Source organism: Oryzias latipes, chromosome 1 (genome assembly GCF_002234675.1).
Source record: "Oryzias latipes chromosome 1, ASM223467v1".
NCBI lineage: Eukaryota > Metazoa > Chordata > Actinopteri > Beloniformes > Adrianichthyidae > Oryzias > Oryzias latipes.
In genome coordinates this window covers 9,941,735-9,962,348 of record NC_019859.2, presented here as the reverse complement: position 1 = coordinate 9,962,348, position 20,614 = coordinate 9,941,735, and the positions used below count along the sequence as shown (strand labels likewise).

Below are 20,614 nucleotides of genomic sequence, written 5' to 3'. Positions count from 1 at the left end.
GACATTAAACTCAAAGAAAGACATCTTTTACAAGCTTTAAAAGAAGAGTGAAAAGCACTTTTGGTTGAGTAAGTGTTCCATTTTTTCTTTCTATGGATGCAAAACATGTAGGTTTTGCATGGCAAAAAATGTTTCCAAGGTTATCTCCTGCTCGGGCAGCTCTCCAGATGTTTGTGCACCATCTGCACCTATCTTTCACCGACACCTACACTCATTTCCATGATATTTCGCTATCACCGTCTTAAACCAAAACCTGCTGGCACAAGCTCACAGAGCAGTATACTGCAAGATAGCCAGTTTAGTCAAAGTTCCTGTAATAAACTTTTAAAGTCCCACTACAATAATCTTTTGATCTATTTTAAATGCGTTCCTAAAGGTCTTTTAATTATGATTATGTTGTTTTTAGCCCAAATCAAAAAAAGCTGTTGATTTTTTAGTACAGTAGTTTCTGCAGAGCAGTAGGAGTTCGATAGAAATTAGTTTCAGAGTTGTAGGTGGGACCGTTTGTGAGGAGTGAGCCTGCCCCTGTTTTCCTTTATGCCTTTGTTTACTCACTCTCCCGCTAGCTTACAGCTTCTCACAACCTTAACCCCTAATACCAGTGCAACAAAACAATATTGGAGCTGTCCTGCTATACAGTTTTAAGATACCAACTGGAAGAAAATGAAGCAAACGTGGATCTATTTGTCTGCAAGTAGATGCATCAGCCTGGAGGGGAGTAGGGAGCTTGTGGGCTGTTTACTGTAGGTCATACGTCACACCTACAAGCTTTTTCCAACTGCTATTTCGCATCTGCTCCTGATTCACCATGATTTGAATAAGGAAATACTCAGATTTTATTTTTTAATTTCCCTTTGTATATGTTCTCTATCATGAGAAAGATTTTACAAGAACATGTTAAAAACACCAAAAACACATTTTCATCAGAGTTAGTCTTTAGTAGAAGCAAGAAAAAAAATTGTCTTTTAACCTTTTTATATGATTAATTGGTCAAGTTTATACAATAAATAAAATTAAATGCAAACTCTTATGATAATCACTAGGTTTGCATTCCTTGAAGGACATTTTTGAAATTTCTGCTCCTACAGTTGTTTTACATTACATTTTCTGAAATGTTCGAAAAACTGTTGATGAAAAATAAAATTATTGTCCAAAAAAAAGTGTTTCTATTTCATTTACTCCATAATACTTGTAACTGCGTTTGCTTTGACTTAAAAAGAAGTTAAATTGGAAGCAGAATCAGCTGCACAGGTCATTCAGGAAAACTGATAACAAAAAAGAGGCCGATATAATACAAGTGATAGCCCAGAAGATCCAACAAAAACATTTGAGGTGAACTCCAAAGTCAAAGTACATTAGTGCCACATTGCATCATTTATTGCCCTTTCAGCCAAAGTGAACTTCATGTGAGACGCCCAAAGAAAACACTGCTGTTAAAACCACATCATGGAAAGGGGCTGGAATTTGTTGCAGTTCTTATTGACAAATCTTTTGGGAGGAATTTTTGGAATCATCTGTTCTGTTTCCCTAGTAACAAAACTGAAGCATGCCAAGAAGAGCAGCCTGCCTGCTCTCATACACAGAGGAGGCTCTGTTATGGTCTGGGTTCGCTTTGCTGCAACTGGCATTCTGGAGTGAAAGGTGCTCCAATGTGTCAGAAGGTTTGGTCTCAGTCGCAGGTCACAAATCTTCAACAGGATGATAACCAAAACACCCAAGGACGGCTAAGAAAAAGAACTCAAGTGTCCCTCTGTGAGTATGGATCTTAATCCTTTTTAACATCTGTGGAAGGAGCTGAAACTGTCCGTCTGCAGAACAGGGTTTTCAGATCTCTGACAGTTGAAGAATTTTGATAAGGATGAGTCGACCGACAACAACCACTGACATACAGAAATGTCTGATTGGAGAGATCATCTCAAAAGTTTGGGGAAAAAAATATGTAGGGAAAAAAATGGGAAATTTTCCAAAATTGTTAGATTTGTTTGCATCTTCAAAGAATTCTCTTGAAAAAAAAAAAACAATTTCTGCTTGTCATAAGTTAATTTCCACAATTTTTTGACTAATTCTTTTCTCATTTTCAGGTTATTCCATTGCAGGTTGTTTTTGTACTTATACATTTACATGTGAACCCATTAAATTCAAGTAGTACAACGTTTATGACATTTTACAAAGCAAGACAGACTTATTAGTTGCTACATAAATTTAATGTTTAAAATTTTGTTCCATTTACTTTTGACCAAGTAAAAATTTTCTTTCTGTGTGGAGTTTGCATGTTCTCCCCGTGTATGCGTGGGTTCTCTCCGGGGTCTCCGGCTTCCTCCCATCATCCAAAAACATGCTTCATAGGTTAATTGGCAACTCTAAATTGTCCATAGGTGTGAGTGTGAGAGTAAATGGGTGCATGATAGTGGACATTCTACCCTGTGACAGACTGGCGACCTGTCCAGGTTGTCCCCTGCCTTCGCCCACAAGTGGCCGGGATAGGCTCCGGCAGCCCCGTGACCCCGAAAGGGACAAAACAGAATAGCAAATGAATGAATGAAAATTTGACCAATAGGTTTTTAAAAGAAAGTTGACCAAAAAAACAATGAAAAAGTCCAATCAGTGTGACAGAATCCTCTGAAACGCTGAGCAGTTACTGGGAGACAATGGAAAGGAATGACTGTTCTTACATTTTTTTAATAGGAACAAAAACAGGAATAGCTTAATAAGTCACACAAAAGACAAACTGATTTGCTAGAAATAGCAAGAGAATGCACAGGACAAAGTTCCAGAAGAATAAAGTAGGAAGAAGAATATATAATCTGCAGCCTTCACACTGATACTTCATAAAAATTAAAAATGGTGAGTATTGTGCTTATAAGTTAGTTTTGTCAGTGATATTTTGGGAGGGTTTGGTCTTGTTGTGCCTTGAGGTCAGGCACACCAGGTTTAGGTTGTCAATCATCCACAGCTGTGATGATTTGTGCTAACGGTCCTCAGTACATTTGAGTGTCTGGTTTTCTGTTCTTCCTTTCCAGGCCGTCTGCATTGTCATCCTGTTATTAAATACATTTAATAGACACATAGTCAACCATCCCACAGCTCATTGCATTGTGGTCCCATCACGCCTTGGGCATTGAAGCCACCACTTTCTGTGATGAATACTACATCGTAAAATCCATTTGAAGTCTGCAACAATCATTTCATCAAGAAACATTCAGTAAGTACAAAGAGGTAGACATGTGCAATGGTACAATGCACTGTGGCTGTGAGACCCATGTCCTTGTAAATTTTGGCTAAAGAAAAATATGTTTCCCTCTGAGTGTGTATTGTTAATTAACATGTCAATAAATCAAAATCAAATAGATGTGTTTTGATTTTCCAAACCCCCAAGAATGCATGCACTGATATCTAACACAGGGATCACCAACCTTTTTGAGGATGAGCGCTATTTTATGGGATCTGAGTAGTATGAAGGGCTACGCAAGACCTGTTTCCAGCGAATTTCCCCAAAAACACAACCCCAGACTAGTATTGTAATAGTAATGATAATAATAATTAGCACTAGTTATTTTAACATTATGAAGTGTTTGCTCACATAGTAATTATTTTCCACAATTCTGATCAATGATTTACACAACAGTGATGACAAAAATGCAAAAATATGAAACATTAGTTTATTTACTTTTTCAATACTAATATTTACTCAATAATTGGGGGGGCAAGACTCCCTGCAGCTCCACCCCTGCTGCATTCTTGTTTTTTTAGATTTTTGTGTGTTTAAAATTGTTTGTTTAGTAAGATTGTTTCAAACTTAAGATGGGCTGTTGTGATTCTTCTGAATGAACATGCTGGTCAAAGATGAAATTGCACATTATACAGTTTTTGCTGGATTATTGCTTTGTTTCTGATCCCTTTTAGCCCCAGTTAGATATTAAGAAATGTTTCAGACTTCTTGGAATATTAAATTTTGGGATTTCTAGATATCTGTGATCAAGATTAAATTGCAGTATTTTGCAACGGCGGCCGTTTCCCCGGGGTGCCGGCTTCCTGGGCCCGGCAGTGCTCTCTCCGCGCGGTGGGGGGGTTCACATTACATCTGACCCGGGGGTGTTTGTGTCCCTGGGGGGTGGGTTCTGGTCCTTGCTCCTGAGCGCTGGGCCCCGCCAAATTTCCAACTGTGGCCGAGCCTGGTCGGGCCATATTTACAACACCCCTTGTGGGCCCTCTTTTTTCCCCGGGGTTCCCCCCTCCTGGGCGGGGGCGTCGGGCCCCTGCCTTGCTCCTCCCTGGACCAGCCGTGGGCCGGGCGGATGGCTGCCTGGAGTGCGGAGCGGGTCTCCCTTGGGGGGTCCTGGCTCGTACCTGGGGTTGGGGCGGGGGGATGCCCGGAACTCCTGGGTGGTGGTGGGGTGCTCGTCTGGGGCTGTGGGCGTCCTTCTCCGGTGGGGCCCTGCGTTGGGTTCTCCCGGCGCGGCGGGGGGGCTGCTGTCCTGGTTGGGCTGGGGCGGCGCTCTCTTTCCCTCCGTGCCTCCCTGCTCTCTGGCTCTGGGGGCCTTGCGGCGGCCCTGCTGGCCCTGGCCTGGGTGGCGGGCTTGGTCGCCCGGGCGGCGGTTGTTCCCTGCCGGTTCCCGTGTGGCGTTGGGGGGATTCCGGCTGCCGCTGCTGCGGTGGGGATCTTGGGGTGGGGATGGCTGGGCATTCTCCCTCCTTCTTTTCACGTTCCACCATCCATTTTAGAAGAACATAAACACTCACCTGAGCACTGGTGTTAGCTCACCTTTGCACCAACAGTTTGCATGATTGATTGACTGAAATATTTCACACTAGTTGGTTTTAAGGCATAAGTATGCGTGTGAACACTATCTGTTTTGTGTACATGTCGACAGGTGGACATTTTTGCAGCTAGCAGGTGTGTTTATAACATTTGAGTGTGTGTGTGGACAGGCTCCGCCCTTTTTTTTTTTCTTTTTCTTTTTTTTTTTTTTTTTACTACATTTGAACCTTACCATAATGATTAAAAACCAGTAAACTTGTTGCTTTATGCTGCTTCATGGTCTTATCCCCCTTCCCCTCCTATTATCACCCCCTACCCCCCCTCTCTCTAGCATCCCTCTCTCTTCTTCCCTCCTTTCCTTTTCCGTCCGGTCCAATACCAAAGATTTTCAGACATGATTGAAATTAATAAAGTTTGGCCTCAATTACAAAAGTGGTTTATTCAGACATACCTTTGGTTTGTCTGAAGATTAATAACCCCTCTTGTTAAAGTAAAATATGTCCAACACAAGAGGCCCTCAGCTCTCATCTGTCTGCCCAGCTGTTGGACAGGACAAGTTGAAAAAAAAAAAAAAAATTTTTCCTCTATGTTCTTTTTCAAATGGTTGGTACAGATGTGAATTACAAAGGGCGCCATCCAAATGTCACTACCAAATCAGAGCCCGAAACATACGTTAACCTCTGTTTACCTAGACCTTTCATTGGAAGTGGTCACTTGAACATAACTTATTAAAGTGGCAAAATAGAGTTTTCTGAGATGTCCAGCATACATCTACAGTAGATGCATATTAGTTATCTGTAGACGTCCTTTTCCCTGCTGGGTGGTTGCAGTGTTTGGGTGCAGAGTCAGTGACGCTCATTGAGAAGTCTAACATCAGCATGAAGAAAAGATGTTTTTCTTTAAGCTTTATTTATATTTCGCTTTGATGTTTGTGAGAATGACGCAGGGTTTCATTTCGTTCTGGTTGGGCTTTAAACATTCAACACTCTCACTGTGTGAGGCTTCTCAGACGCAGGAGTATTTGCACTCTGATTGCAGGTTTGGCAGTTTAAGCCCAGACCTTCATGTGTGCCACTTTATTTGCTGATTTCTACTCTATATTCACATTTAAGAGTCTTAGATAAAGTCACAAATCTATCAAAAAAAAAGACAATAAAGTTTTCATTTTATTATTATTTCTGCAGAATACTACCTCCTTTAACTTGTAGCACAATCCTGTGCTCGTGTGGTTAGATTTTTAAGTTTGTCAACTTCTACTTCCGAGCCCTCTTATCATTACTTTGCCTCTCGGTTAAACAGATTTGCCTACAGTAATCCCCTTATCTTCAGCTGCACATCTCTGCTCCTGCACAAGGAATTTAACTGACTCACATGTGCAGACACTTTATATTGAATATTTTCACATCTTCACAGCTCACAAACAGCCATCTGCATACAAACACCCTGCCTAACTGTTTTTATCCACTGAGTGACAGCTCTGTGCTGCCCTGCAGATGAATAAGCCTAATAAAATGTATACAACCCAGAGCTCATATGGAGCTGTATCCGGGAGTGCAAAGGCAGTCAGAGTCAGTGTGCATCATAAAAGCAACATAAAAAGGCTGAGGGTTAGGTAATTCTAACTCCTGCATTTTTGTGTGATCTTACTTTGAGTCCATTTGAGTCCAATTTAGGGGTATTTAAATGGAGATTCCCAGTAAGGTGTAAGAAGGAGACATTACCAGACTGTTTAAACGGGTCAAGGTCGCAGTGTTTCTTTCACTATCAGGAACATGATTAATGGCCATAATTTTGTTGTTCCGAAAAGGTGTAAAGGTGTCTCTGACTTTGACATAATGCACAAACAGTGCCCTCTGCAGGTTTATTAGCAGACTTGCAAGCTGATTCAGTTAAAAAAAAAAAAAAAAAGTATGCAACCTGTAACTGGATTAAAGGTTTCAATTCAGTTCAAAATAAAATCCATTTCCTTCATGAAAATTGCAGCACTTACAATAATTCAAGTAAATATACAATCAGTTTTTATGCTGTACATCCAAATATGTTTTGCATGAATCTTTGCATGCACTTTTGCATGAATTATCATTGTTTTATTCAGGTAAATACTTTTTTTTTTCTACAGGCGTGCAAACTTTTAAATTCTGATTTATTACAAAAGTAGTTTGATATTTATGCATCGTTTTTGTGTAAAAGTATGGAGCCTGTGTCCTGACATTAAAAAATTAAAATATATCTCGTTCCCACAGATTAATATCTTGTTCCCACAAATTAGTATCATGTTCGCACAAGATACTATTCCGTTACCACAAGATAATATTGACTTCCCTCGAAATACTATTTTTTTGAACAAATGTGGGTCACAGAGACACGGAAGTTACCGCTGAAAGCGGCTTTTGCGGCCGAAGGGAGACCATATCAGTGTTTATGAATGACTTATGATGTGAATAATTATTGCGTACGCACAAAAAATTATTTAATCATTGTCATCAAAGTTAATCATTTCGAGGGAATGAAATAGTATTTCGAGGGAACGCACTATTATCTTGTGGTAAACGGAATAGTATTTTGTGCGAACAAGATATTAATCTATGGGAACGAGACGTATTTCAAGTTTTTTAATGTCAGGACACGGGCTCCGTATAAAATACTTTAAAAAGGCAGGATAATCCAAAGTTTCCTTGAAATTTTCAGAATTGCTATGGAAAAAAAACCCAGAAAAAATGTTTGTTTCTCCCACGCGTTTGATTTTATTTCTTGAGAAAAGTCAAACGTTTTCATAAAAATAAAGGTTGGCCGTTACTAAGACGTAGCAGCTCAGGAATATGTTATTCTGAGGGATTACTTGTTTTTGTTTTTTAATAGGTTTATTTTAATATGCATAGAATTTATTAAGCATGAAAAAAGTTATTAGACAACATTTTTACAAAGGAAAAATTGTGTTTTTTGTAAAGTAAAACAATTAATAAAAGAAAAAGACCAAAGTAATTTAGATTGGTTGAGCATTAAAACAAAACCTTTGAATTAATGAAGAAAACATATGTGTATCCAAACAGATTAGTAATAAAGTTTCACTGATAGCTTAAGATCAAAGAAGCATAATTTCCTGTCAAACTGTACAGTCACAAGCACACATGTCTATAAAAAAAAAAACAACAAAGCAAAACAATACATTTTTCTGTCCTCCTGGGATATACTAAATGATTCTACACGGATAAACTCCGATAAAGTGCGCACACACACACACACACACACACAAACACACGTGTGGAGGAAACTGACATTTCTAATGGATCTCAGTTGTGAATGTAGAGAGGGGGTTCCACAGAGATGATCTGGAGGCCGTTTCCGTGACCCCGCTGTTCCATTCCTGCACACAAACATGAAACGTGAAAGATCTGAGCTTCATGCAGCTTCCTGTGGCATAGTTCATATCCGACCACTGTGATCACTGCTAAATATGGCTGCTGGTTTCCTGACTGACACTGACTCAACAACAACTTGGAGTCAGGGGTCGTTTACTATATCAAAAACTAAGTGTGTGGAAATTTTGGTGAGTTTTAAAGTATGTGGTGGGTCAAATCTTTGCACTAAATTTGAAGGCAGGACATCACCTCCAAGATCAAACGCAATTATTAGGAATATTTTAATTTGTTTAACTTTTCATTTATTTGGTAGAAAATGCAAAGATGGGCAAAGATTTAGCAAACACGGTTGTTTCTCTTAAACTTCAACAGTGGCTGTTAATATAATCTGAAAAACAAAAAAAAAGTGGGATTGAAAAGATTAGCCTTTTTCCTGTTTTAAACCATTTGTAATTGTTCTATCTAGGCCAACCAGTGTTTTAACTCAAGCCAGTATTCAGTGTTCAATAATTATATCAATTTCAAACGTAATCAAATGAATCCCTGCAGGTAAAGCTGAAAGCAGGTGTAATTACAGCTCCAGCGTGAGTTGTTTCATTCATATTTGCATCAGTTGGTGTTGACTGCGTTCTGTCCTATAGGCAATAGCAGTTCAGTAGGAGTGCAGAGAGGGGAAGGGAGCCTGAAGGGAGTCTTTCGTCAGATGAGAGCCATTCATCAAGCTAATTAATGAAAGCGATCAGAGCTAATGAGACGTGTGCTGAAGCCCCCTCACACGGCACTAATGAGGAGCTGTGTGGAGCTCGCAACATTTTGGGGTGCGTCCTGTTTGTTCAGTGGGAGGTTCTTGTGTGTGTGTTTCCGTGTGTGCCTCCGTCTGTGCCTGACTGTTTATAGCATGAAGCTGGGAGAAGTTTACAGTTGTTTGGAGTTGAGTCTTCAGCACACATACCAGGAGTTCCAAAAGAAACATGAACTGTCCCTTAACAAAAAGTACTACACTTGAAGTTTATTTTCAAGTACTGCAAGTATAGAATGTAGTGTAGAAAGTATACTATTCTAACTGAATATATCTTCAGACTAAATTGGAACATTTTAAGTTCACTATATATAAAGAGTATTTAAAAACTACACTTCAAGCATTCTGCCTCATTTTCAGTATGTAGTTTGAATAGATGTAGTACACAAAAAAACTACTCTTTGCTTAGGGATAACTGGGCTAAACTGGTTTCACATTTAAGTTCCCATCAAACAGCCATGATTACAAGTCTGCTGTGTTGTGGTTTTCTTTTTCTCATATACAAAGGGAAAGTCATCACAAATGGGATTGTGGTTCCATCGTTACTCCATTTCCAGGAAGCCACTGTTGATGCCGAGGGCGGGGTGTCGGAAACGCTCCTGATTGGTCAGACAACCAGATTAAGTAGTAGAAGTTTCCTTGTTTGGAAACTACTGACAAGCCAGAACTAAGCAAGCTGGGATTTGACTGATCCAAGACTAATGCAGCTGAATGAAATGATTCAAACAGGTATACCCTTAGCAAAAAGTAACACACCTGAAGGTTATTTCATGAAGTATACTATAAACTGAATACTTCTTCAGAATAAAATTAGAACATTTTGAGGTTAAACTATATCTGAAAAGTAAACTTCAATGACACGTGTCCCTTTAGTATGTACTAAGTATAATTGCAGTATATTCAAACAGACTACTTTTTGCTCAGGGTAACCAGCTACGTTCACACGACCTTAATCAACCCGCGTTCAAGAAACAACTTTCCATGAGAAGTCTATGTAAACGCGCATAAATGTGCATTTCGTGCTTCTGCGTTCAAAATTCTGGCATTCATGCATAGCTACGCACACTTTTAAGACAAATTTCAGGCTCCCCTTTCATTCACAGAAGTGCCAAGAGAAGAAATATCATTCATAACACCAATAAGAAGCTCCTTCCTGTTTGTTCAGTGCACTAAATGCGCATTCAAAACCCTGTGTTTAGCACGTTCTTGAACGTGTCACATGCCCTGGTGCTCATTAGAAACGTTTGGATTTTAAAATGATGCAGGTACAGGAAGAGGAATTAGCCCTTCAAAGTCCTAATATGGAAATAGTTTGTTGGTATGATTCAAGAACATGATATTTTTAAACATGCCAAAAGCTGAAGCAATGGTTTGAATCCGATGTGGTCATTTGCAAAAACCTACACTCACAGAAGTGACTAAATGACGGTATTTCCTTCCTTTCATTTTGTTATTATTTGTTTGTACGTGTGTTCATCTCTTAAACAGCTTGATTCCTCATTTAAATTATTTTCAGTACAGTAAATGTAGTGTAAATCTCTACCTGATATGTAAAACTTGTGCGTCGAAGAGAAAGATCTGAAAATACACAAAAGCAGAATCTCAGATAAAAGATCACAAACAGCAGCATTGATGAGTTCTTACATTGTTCAAAGTGTCTTGTAGTTTCATGCTGTTAAAAGGCAGTAGTAAAGTCATTAAGAAGAGTGATTCTAAAATAAGAATAGCTCACCAACAACATGGTCTCTCCCATGAACTTTAGTCCAGAACTGTGCTTCTTGCCTAGATTAGTGCAACAGGACTTTACTGCACAATTTTCATGAACCAGCATGCAATTGAAATCCCAATGATCAACAATATAGAAATTTAAAATTAAAACTTTTATCATATAGTACCTCTTCTTCCTTTTCTCTGCTGCTGCTTTTACTGGAACAAAAGATGAAAAAGCAAAATGTTTCAGAGAAGCTGACAAGCAAACGAGAAGAGGCAGAGATTCTTGTTCAGAATACCTTTTCTGTGAGCCACCACAGCTATGAGCACCAGTGAGCAGAGAAACAACACTGCAGCAGAGGAGGAGCCCAGAACAAGAGGCCAGTCCACACCTGCAAATGCATATCAGATAGGGCTGTATTGATTCATCAACCTAATCAATTTGTATTCCTACAATCCAATATCGACTATGAATCAACAACCACGAATTAGGATATGAATCCAATCTCTTTTAAAATGACTTTTGGATTCGTTTCTTTTTCAATTAAACCCCATTTGCATTGATCTTACTGAGAGCCTACCTGAAGAAGATAATGGTTGGTTTCCTAAAAAAAAACGTAATAAAAATTACTATCACACTAATATACTACCCTGCAATAAAGTTTCTAGCTTCTACCTTTTGTTACAGACACTGAGATGCTTCTTTCTGAATTGCTCCACATGCTGCCCAGCAGGACGCTGTATTGGCACTCGTACAAAGCCACTGAGGAGTCTTGGACAGGGAGGGCGAACGTCGCCTGATGCTGGGTTACTTGAGCCCTTTGGGTGGCAACAGGAGCTTCACTGTCTGCCAGGAAGAGGGAGAACGTGGCACCAGGGTAGGCAGCAGACCCGGTGCAGAGCAAGTGCCACACATCTGTCTGCTGCTGAAGAACGAGGTTGGGCACCGGCAGATTGCCTGAAAAAAACAAGCGAGTGTTCCAACAAGACATCTTGCTGATGGAGGTTCATCCCCAAATATCACAACACAAAAAGAAAAGATAGGACTTGTAAAATCTCATCAAGAACATTCTCACCTGCTACGATGATTTCAATCGCATTGCTGGCGGTTGAGTTAACCAATCCTCGTTTTTTGCTGATCTGGTAGATGCAGGTGTACTCGCCCTCATCTCCTTTCCTTACAGGTCCCACTGTGAATAGCCCAGGCAGAGGGGCGTTTGAAACCCGACTGGCCTTAGGGTTTAGAATGACGGATGTGGCCCCTGTTGGCTGAGCAGTCCTCAGTAGAATAAAAGACACTGGCTTTTGGGACTGGGATCGAGACTGGGATTGCTGAGTGGGCATGGTGCAGCTGAAGACGAGTGTGGCTCCTGGTTTGACCACACCTGTGGGAGGATCCACTGACAAGAGCGGAGGGGGGAATGAGGGCAAGATGGATGGGGCATCATCTGCAAAAGGGAAAAGATTATTCTTTTTAAGTAATATTTATTTTTCCTCTTATTTACCAAAATAAATGTTGGTAAACAAAGCATTGAAAGGACAGTTTAAAATCTGAAAGTAAACTTCAATAATGCTGCTTCACTTTTAGTATATTCTAGTTTAGTATACATGCGTGCTTGCATGTGAACATAGTCAGGCTTTAAACTCTTAAACAGCTTGATGCCTTCAGGAACCTTTTACTTTGACTTTCATCTTTAACTTTGACACACAAACAAATTTGATAAACCTCCACCCTCACAGTGACTGTTGCTCTCATTCATTCCTGGCAGGCCTTTTTTAAAACAGGAGACTAAATTCCACTCATCAAACACGTAAACTGCCTTTCAATTAACAAGAACTTCTGTTCAACAAAGACGTTTTCTGTCCTTTGTCTACTTACTGAATGCAGGTTTTATATTTTATCATAAAACATAAAAAATAAATATAGAAAACAAAAACTAAAAATGGGTTTAATCAACATCAATAGGTTGCAATAGCTTATTTTTATGTATTTAATTAAACCATTTTTGTCACAACTTTATATTCATCATATTTTTGCTAGTGCCATAACGTTACTCTAGATTTTAACTCAAAAGGTCGAGAAAAAAGCAACATAAACCTTCAGAAAAAAACATAAACACAGATCGCTGTATGTCTGGGTGTGAACTTGTCCAAGCCAAAGCAGTGGGTCATGTGACCTCCACTGATGATGAGATGAGTGTGTGATGAGATTTGGCCAATGTAATGTCTGGAAGCTTAAATGACCCTAAAAGACCTCAATTTGTTGCACCTTTGATTTGAGAAAAATAATTATTTCATTTAGTGATTTTTATCAAAGCTTTGGATCTTTTTTTTTTTTTTTTTGCTGTTGGTTCTCCATTGTTAACGATAAATATCTGCCTAACTTTAAAGCAGAACCACAGTGAGTAACTGTCGACAGCAGAGCGAGTACAGTTGTGTTTGATGGTTGTTCTGTGTGACAGGGTGTGTGGTTTCCATATGAGGTGCAGGATGTAACTACCACTAAACACACCCACAGTTCTGAGGACAATAAGAGACCACAGAGAGCACCTGCATGTGGCAGTGGGTTCTGTCTGCAAAGTGAAGCGGATGGGAGTGTTTATTATTTTATACCATGCGTTGAATGGCAGCTGGCTGCAGAATGAATCACATCTGAAAATGCACTTTGATTGCTGGAACATAAGGCTGCTGCGGCGTCAAAAATGTACTAACCGTTGTGGTCGTCTAGATCCAAGTAGGGACTCATCGAACTGTAGAGTCCCTGCTCGTCCATGTACAGACAGCAGAAGATATTAGGTTTTTGGGAATCCACCCTGACTGTGAAATGAACTTCCTCAACTCCATACTGTAGGTTCACCCAGTCCACCTTCACAAAACAAACCCCCAAAAAAAGTTAGAATACACATTTTTAGAAAATATGCACACATATTCCAACTTACATACCTCCTCTCTTCCCTGGAACAGCTTGAACAGAACCCCACGGTTGCCTTTAGGGGCCCGGCAAACCAGATCCACTGACTGGCTTGACCTGACTTTGATTTTCAAGGTCGGTGTAAGGAGAGGGGCAGGGGATGTTGAAGAAAAAACTCCTCCTAATTGAAAAAAAAATACAAATATAATAAATACAATGAAATAAAATAAATCCTTTATTTTTTGTCAAAAAGCAAGAGGTCAACCTCAGGACAGCTGTGGAGAGCACGGATATTACTTCACAGAATGATGAAAGTGTCCGACCTACCAATGATTGCAGGTGAGAATCTGTGTTTCAACACATTTAAACAAATTAAAGGAGCCAAATGTCATAATTCTGTTTTAAAAAGCTGTGCTTTAAATCATAACTACCTTGAGCAATCCATGTTTGAAATCATTTCCACATTTTTGTCAAACAGTTAGAATGCTCCTATTAATTCTCAGAGACAGCATTTGAGAATTCCCTCACAAACAACAATAACAATAATTTATTCTTACCCCAAAGATGGAAAAAAGTCGTAGCATAAAAAGCAATATATCCAGCTCTGTGAATCTGCATTCTGGACTAGGAAAGAAGAAGAACTGGCAGGAATAAATAAAGCACCTCTGACACGTGCTTCTTTCTCTCCCTCTCTGTGTCTTCCTCTTTCTGTGTTTTCTTAAAGCATCTGACATCCTCTTGAAGGCAGAGCAATGGGGGAAGCCGAACCTGTAAAACGCTTCCTTTTTAGGCGATCATTGGCAGACGTGCAGTGTGGTATTAAACTGTTGACCTGCTTCAAAATGACCACAAAAACATCAAGAAACATGAGCTCATAAGTTAATGGAGGCAGAGGCATTTATTTTGAGCATGTAAGATGTGTCTGATTATAGCTAACCATGAAGAGCTTTGAGGTCTCTACTGTTGCCTTAAAGAATTTTCTTAAGAAGTGTAAAAAGAACTGATACTTATGTGGCAAAAAAAACCTCTTGTATCTGAACAGCTGGATTCCGCTTCTGACTTTTTTGTTTCAGTTTTTTCTGCTTTGCAATACTCCTAGTTTCCCCATTTTACCAACCAAAGCCATGCATAGAAACATTACTTAAGTCTAAAGACAGCTTTTGTAAAAATATAATATGGATTTATGCTTCTGTAGATCGGTTGCAATCATTGCAAAAAGTATCTTTGAGTCGTTTTTTTTCATTATTCCATACTATTTATCAAAAATTGAAATTTCCATTGTAGTTTCTACTCTGATAGGAAAAAGTTACACACAAACCAGTTCCCGTTCTGTTTTTGATGTACTAATTAGAGGAATCCAATCAAAGCAGCAGTGTTTCCCAAGACTTTGTGCCAAAATGAAGATTTTTTTTTTTATTAAAAAAAAATTCTCAAAGCTATAAAAAAAATCTAAAAACTTAAATTTTCAGCCCCTGCAAAAAACGAGTTCACTATTGTTTATTGTTCAAAGCAGGAAAAACAGCACTTTGACTCTGCAAAATCTGTACATTTCTTCAACGTCATTACAGAATCTAAAAATTTATGAACAATAATGTGAATTTCCGTCAGAAAGTTGGTGTAAAGGCAAGGCAAGTTTATTTGTATAGCACAATTCGTACACAAAGTAATTCAAGGTGCTTCACAAAACAGAAAAATGCATTAAAATCACAATACATCATAGAAATAATCAACGTAAAATTTACTTTAAAAGAAAAGAAAAAAACTGAAAATTGATTTAAAAATAATGTTGTTAATCTTGAACGCAAAGTGTTCTGACTTTGAGCTGCATTGTGTCTGATTTTATCCAGAGTTTTACACCAAAGCCGATTATGAACAAAACGTTTCAGACACTTAATCATTGAGCCAAAGTTAGGAACGAAATGGAAACACAGGACATTTGGTGGCGCTACAGCGCCTGCAAACATGTACTAACAATAACAGGTTCTAAATTCTCAGTAAAAGTGAGGAAAAAAAGAATTCATGTTTGCATTTCTAATATAGAATGAGAACTACATAAATAAATAGTAACGAGATAAAACTTTGGATCATAATTTTTGCTTTAAATAAAAGAAAGCAAGTAAATATAAAAACAAACTGCATTTGTTTGTATTAGTATGCAAAAAAAAGGAAAACTTTATTGGGTTCATGTAGAAACCTTAAAAATGCACAAACAGACATTAAAATAATAAAATGTGTTCTCTGCAGTGGTATGAAACAGCGCCTCTGATGGCCTTTACAGCATGTCAGCAGGAACATCATTATGGTTAGGACTTGGAAAAATATGTTTTTTTATATGGAGAAAGTTTTAAAAATATGCAAATTCTCTGAACAACATCTTCTGTTTTAATTAAAATAAATTGTATTGTAATAAATTAAAAGTTGAAGTGTAAAGAGTGGTGCCACTGAATTAGTGCTGCAATATAAGTAGACTTTTTGTTTTAATATTTTTGATTAACAGGAAGGATGTTTTGATCTAGGCAGGCAATAACAGTGAAAAGAAATCAAATTTTTCTAAGTTTCTTAAAATAATAAATTTGCTAATAACACAAAACAGATCTCAGTTTTTCCACTGCATGTATTGTCCCACATAGGCTAATCCCACTGGCTGCTCTGTGGCAACCTGACCTACTATTGTGCAGTTGATGTTAGTTGACACAATCTGACATGCAAATGTGCAAAGCCTCCAGATTTCCATCTGACTTCTTCTTTTCTTAGAATTTTTTTTTCCAGAAAAGGCACAAAAATGTCTTTATGATTTTTCAGAAAGGCCAAAAGACAGATCAAGTCATTTTTTCTAAACAATTTAGGGTTAAGTTTGGCATTTCGAGTTGACAAATAGTGGTGCAGTGTGCATGTATACATTCTTGTCTCTGCTTGCAGCCCATTGACCTCTACATGTACACAGCTGGGGATTCATAGAAAAGGAAATAAACAAGCTAGTTCTGTAACATTACAGCTCGGCAGAGCTCAATATCTGAGCAAACCGTCACAGGAAAGAGGGCAGAAACTGAGTTCAGCATCTTTTCTAAATGATTTTCAATGCGATGCAAAACCTCTTCAGCTAAGTTTCCATTAAACCACATTATTTGTCTCTTATTTTTAATGAAAGACACAATATCTTCAGTTGATGACTGTTAAAGCACCAGTAAAAAAACACAGCAGCTGCATTTATGTCGCATCTAAACAATAAACACGATATAGTTGTGCAATATCTATAAATGTATAAGAGAGTGGAGAAAACAGTTTATACACCATTGGGATACTTAGCAGTATTACTGCCACACATAGCTACTACAAATTAAAGTTATTTTTAAAAACTTTGCTCATTTATTAGCAGATTTATGGACCAAAGAATACATGTGGTTTTTTTTTAATAGTTCAACATGGAGCTGAAACTCAAACAAAAAGTCCAAAACAGAAGATGGGTAAACAATCAGCAATCAGTCACCACATCTTCCCATCTTGTAATGAAAGATTATTGTTGGTTTCTACAATGTTGCTGAATCAGACCTCCAGGGTTTTTTTAAAGCTCGCTGATTAAAACGAGTGCGGTCAAATAGGCCTTGATTATTGAATAAATTCAACATTTAAATGCAGACAATCTGTTCCTTCATTTTCCTGAGAAAAGAAATCTCGACCTTGCAGCAAATCAATTTTGCATCTGAGGAAAGAATTTAGTGAGGATCTAGGAAAAGTAGAGCTCAAAAGAGACTTTGAAAGTTGTTCCGATAACAGTGCATGACCTGTTTTGTTTCCCACATTTCGATGTAAGGTATGATGTTTATATTAAATTAAATATGGTTTATACACATAAACACTTGATCATCTTAGCTACTTATGTAAATAACAGCTTTTAAAACAAATGTAAATAAAAATCAATACCCATCGCTGTTGTACATCATGTTGCATTATAGGAATGTTGAAAATTAAGGAAACCTTTAACACATAGAGGCCACTTAATCTTTTTCTGTTAAAGTATTTTAATGAACTTTGATTGTACATCTCTACGATCTTAGTCCTAATAAAAATGCTATTCTTGTTTAAAAACTTTTTAGTATCATTTAGATTTTTTAAACAAAATATTTGTACCGTCAATGAGTTTAGGTGTGGCAGGTTGTAGTACACCATTCTGTTCACTTGATGGCAGTGGTCAGCTGTTGTGCAGACACACTAAAATTGATGGGCTTCTGGAGGGCGCACACATGCACAGTAAATTTCAGGTGTTTTTGTGTCTGTGATGTATTTATTTACCTCTTTTTGTTAGCATGGATGTTGAACATATCATTACAATTTTACCCAAAAATATCAATTTAGTTGAATTTGTGTTTCCTTTTCTTATAGTACTTTTTCTGGCAAATGATTTGAACCTATTTTTGGGTTGTCTGACATTAAGTGTCTCATTTCACCTCTTTATCAATATTTTTTGAGTGTCATTTTTTTTTAGAAGTTTGAAACGTAAGCAACAAAACATGAGACTGGATGTTTTTCTATCTTATCTGGAATAACATTTTTCTTTTTCTTTTGTTTTTATACTTTTAAGAGTTAGTAGGCTGTAGAATGATGGTATCCAATTTCAAAAGAGCAGAAGTGCTGGTACATTGGCCTCAGACTTTGAGAAACAGTGCAGCAGAACTTCCCTGTTTTTGGAAATGCTGTCTCATTTGCTCTTTGAAGAACGTGACTCGCAAAACTGTCTGTTTGCCGACCAGCAGATAACCAGGGTGGCTTGACTTGCCGTCGCAGCAGTGAGAGAGGTAGATCTGTTTTCCTGTTACTGTTCGCTTTTACTATTGGAAGTGTCTGTGGCTTTGACTGAAAAACGCTCTCATTGTGATCTTCTGCTGCTCGAGTGTCTCGAGGTTTCCTTGTACTTCTCTGGCTGTGTTAACTTTTCAGTATGTTTCAGTATTCAAGCTGAATTTTCATCACTCTCACCTCATCTTTCATTGATTTTACCAAAGTTTCCAGTCAATCAGAAACCATTATCATGTCCACAGACATGTAAACTCCATACTAAGATTGTTTAAATAATTACAAATCTCTGTCTAATATGTGAAACACTTTGTTAGCCCCCTCAGTTCAGACTCAAAAACATTACTGAATTATAGATTTCTTATTCCTTCTTGGAATAAACATGTTGATGTTATTTTATCCAGAAGGAAAGTGAAACAGTTTGGTACCTCTGGCATGAGAACATCTTGGTTGGTCTGTATGCATAATTGATCTGGTATTAGACTGATTTGATCTTCCCAAGCAGCACGGATATTTATCAGAAGCAGAAGCTGGGCTTTTTTAGCCAGAATATGGGAAATGACAATACTTTACACTATGTCTGTTTCACTGAATGTAAGAAATTAGGTTGTATATAGATAGATAGATAGATAGATAGATAGATAGATAGATAGATAGATAGATAGATAGATAGATAGATAGATAGATAGATAGATAGATAGATAGATAGATAGATAGATAGATAGACAGACAGACAGACAGACAGACAGACAGACAGACAGACAGACAGACAGACAGACAGACAGACAGACAGACAGACAGACAGACAGACAGACAGACAGACAGACAGACAGACAGACAGACAGACAGACAGACAGACAGATAGACAGATAGATAGATAGATAGATAGATAGATAGATAGATAGATATCTATATATAGACATTGATATCTATATATATCGATATCGATATCTACATCGATAGATATCGATATATATATATATTGATATCGATATCGATATCTATCGATCTATCGATCTATCGATATCGATATCGATACCGATATAGATATATATATCTATATCGATATAGATATATAGATATATACATATATATATATAGTTACCGGATATATATATATATATATATGTATATATATATATATACATAGTTATATATTTATGTTTTGCGTTTCCAGGCCTTAGAGAGGGCTGCACGGTGGTGTAGGAATAAAATGGTGTAGGAATAAACTAGGAATAGAACAGTAGTGTTTGGAAGAAAATCACTGGAAAGCAGTAAGAGTATCTGTCCCTGCAGAAAGTCATTTTTACTCAGCTAGAAATTTAATGATAGGATATCAAAACCTAGAAACACAGAGTTTCACACAAGCGTTCAAAGAGGGAAAAATAAGCAAAAACATGACTATTTTTTAGAATAGCTATAAATTTAAGGTCATACAGCCCAATAATTTGCTGGGTCTAGGCAAATAGTTTGTATTTTTGTATTTATTATGCACCTGATTGTAGTGATAAAACTAGTGTAATGATTCATTTTAGAACAAAATGTAAACAAAATGAGATCTTGTTGCAGTTGGCCTATCTTAATAAATTCTTCCTGGCTTCTCCATGTTATGAAGTAATTATTTTTAATCAAATGCTTTCAAACGTCCGGTGAACATGTCTTGAACCAATCAATTTGAGTTTTATTTTTTTAGCCTAAATCAAGTTTTTTTAAGAGTAGGGAGCGAAAGCATTTTTACTCATTTAATAACAATTTACTTACTTTTACATCGTAGCTCCTAATGAGACAGAAAATTCTCAACTGTGCTAATTTTGAGAAAAGCTTGGAAAGGTGTAGAGCAAAGATAGGGAACCAATTGTAAAATATCTTGAATGTCTAAAATCAAGGTTTTAGACTTATGCAAGTATTTAATAGTTTGCAATTGCGTTAAAAAGGCCCTGGTTCAAATCCCTGTTTGGTCCTTTCTATGTGGAGTTTGCATGTTCTCCTCGTGTATGTGTGCGTTTTCTCAGGACAGTCCGGCTAACATGTTTAGCAGGTTAACTATTCAGAAATTCCCCCTTGGGTCTGAGTGTGTATGGTTGTTTGTTTTTGTGTTGCCCTCTGATGGACTGGCAACCTGTCCAGGGAGTGTCCCACCAAGGTCCAAACACTGGATAGGCTCCAGCAACCCCATGACCCTAAGCGGGTTTGAAAAATGAAAGGGTGACCTCAAAGTTGTTAGAAGGAAGGGTTGGAAGGATTGTGTTTTCATTATCATGAGATCATTTTGACATGATCATTGT

The 20,614-nt window shown here is 37.9% G+C and overlaps 2 protein-coding genes and 1 long non-coding RNA gene across 3 annotated transcripts in view; 2 read left to right on the top strand and 1 right to left on the bottom strand.

Moving 5' to 3' along the window:
* The first annotated feature begins 1,442 nt into the window (after positions 1–1,442).
* LOC111947516 lies at positions 1,443–11,402 on the top strand. Its single transcript, XR_002873382.1, has 3 exons — positions 1,443–1,752; positions 3,021–3,202; positions 11,316–11,402. It is a non-coding gene; the product is annotated as an uncharacterized LOC111947516 (long non-coding RNA).
* LOC105353932 lies at positions 7,486–14,547 on the bottom strand. The gene is made up of 11 exons (XM_011474076.3): positions 14,096–14,547; positions 13,571–13,719; positions 13,340–13,493; positions 11,704–12,075; positions 11,304–11,585; positions 11,209–11,232; positions 10,927–11,019; positions 10,813–10,843; positions 10,650–10,699; positions 10,461–10,495; positions 7,486–8,123 (listed from the first exon to the last, which is right to left on the bottom strand). The coding sequence occupies exons 1-11, from the start codon at positions 14,154–14,156 to the stop codon at positions 8,040–8,042; spliced, it is 1,335 nt and encodes a 444-aa protein (XP_011472378.1). The 5' UTR covers positions 14,157–14,547; the 3' UTR covers positions 7,486–8,039.
* A 3,767-nt stretch (positions 14,548–18,314) lies between these two features.
* Positions 18,315–20,614, top strand: part of rab11fip4 (RAB11 family interacting protein 4) — a 45,283-nt gene continuing 42,983 nt past the window's right edge. Inside the window, exon 1 of the mRNA XM_023955549.1 lies at positions 18,315–18,331. The gene's annotated coding sequence lies outside the window, so the exon portion shown is untranslated. The remainder of the gene's footprint in view (positions 18,332–20,614) is intronic.

What these genes read in the sequence shown, in the direction of transcription:
- LOC105353932 (XM_011474076.3), bottom strand. Translation starts at nt 14,156, where the DNA reads ATGCAGATTCACAGAGCTGGATATATTGCTTTTTATGCTACGACTTTT. An exon ending in TGTTCCAGGGAAGAGAGGAG is followed by an intron (nt 13,494 to 13,570) that starts GTATGTAAGTTG and finishes TGTTTTGTGAAG; the next exon opens with GTGGACTGGGTGAACCTACA. An exon ending in TGGGAGAGACCATGTTGTTG is followed by an intron (nt 10,496 to 10,649) that starts GTGAGCTATTCT and finishes GTGTATTTTCAG; the next exon opens with ATCTTTCTCTTCGACGCACA.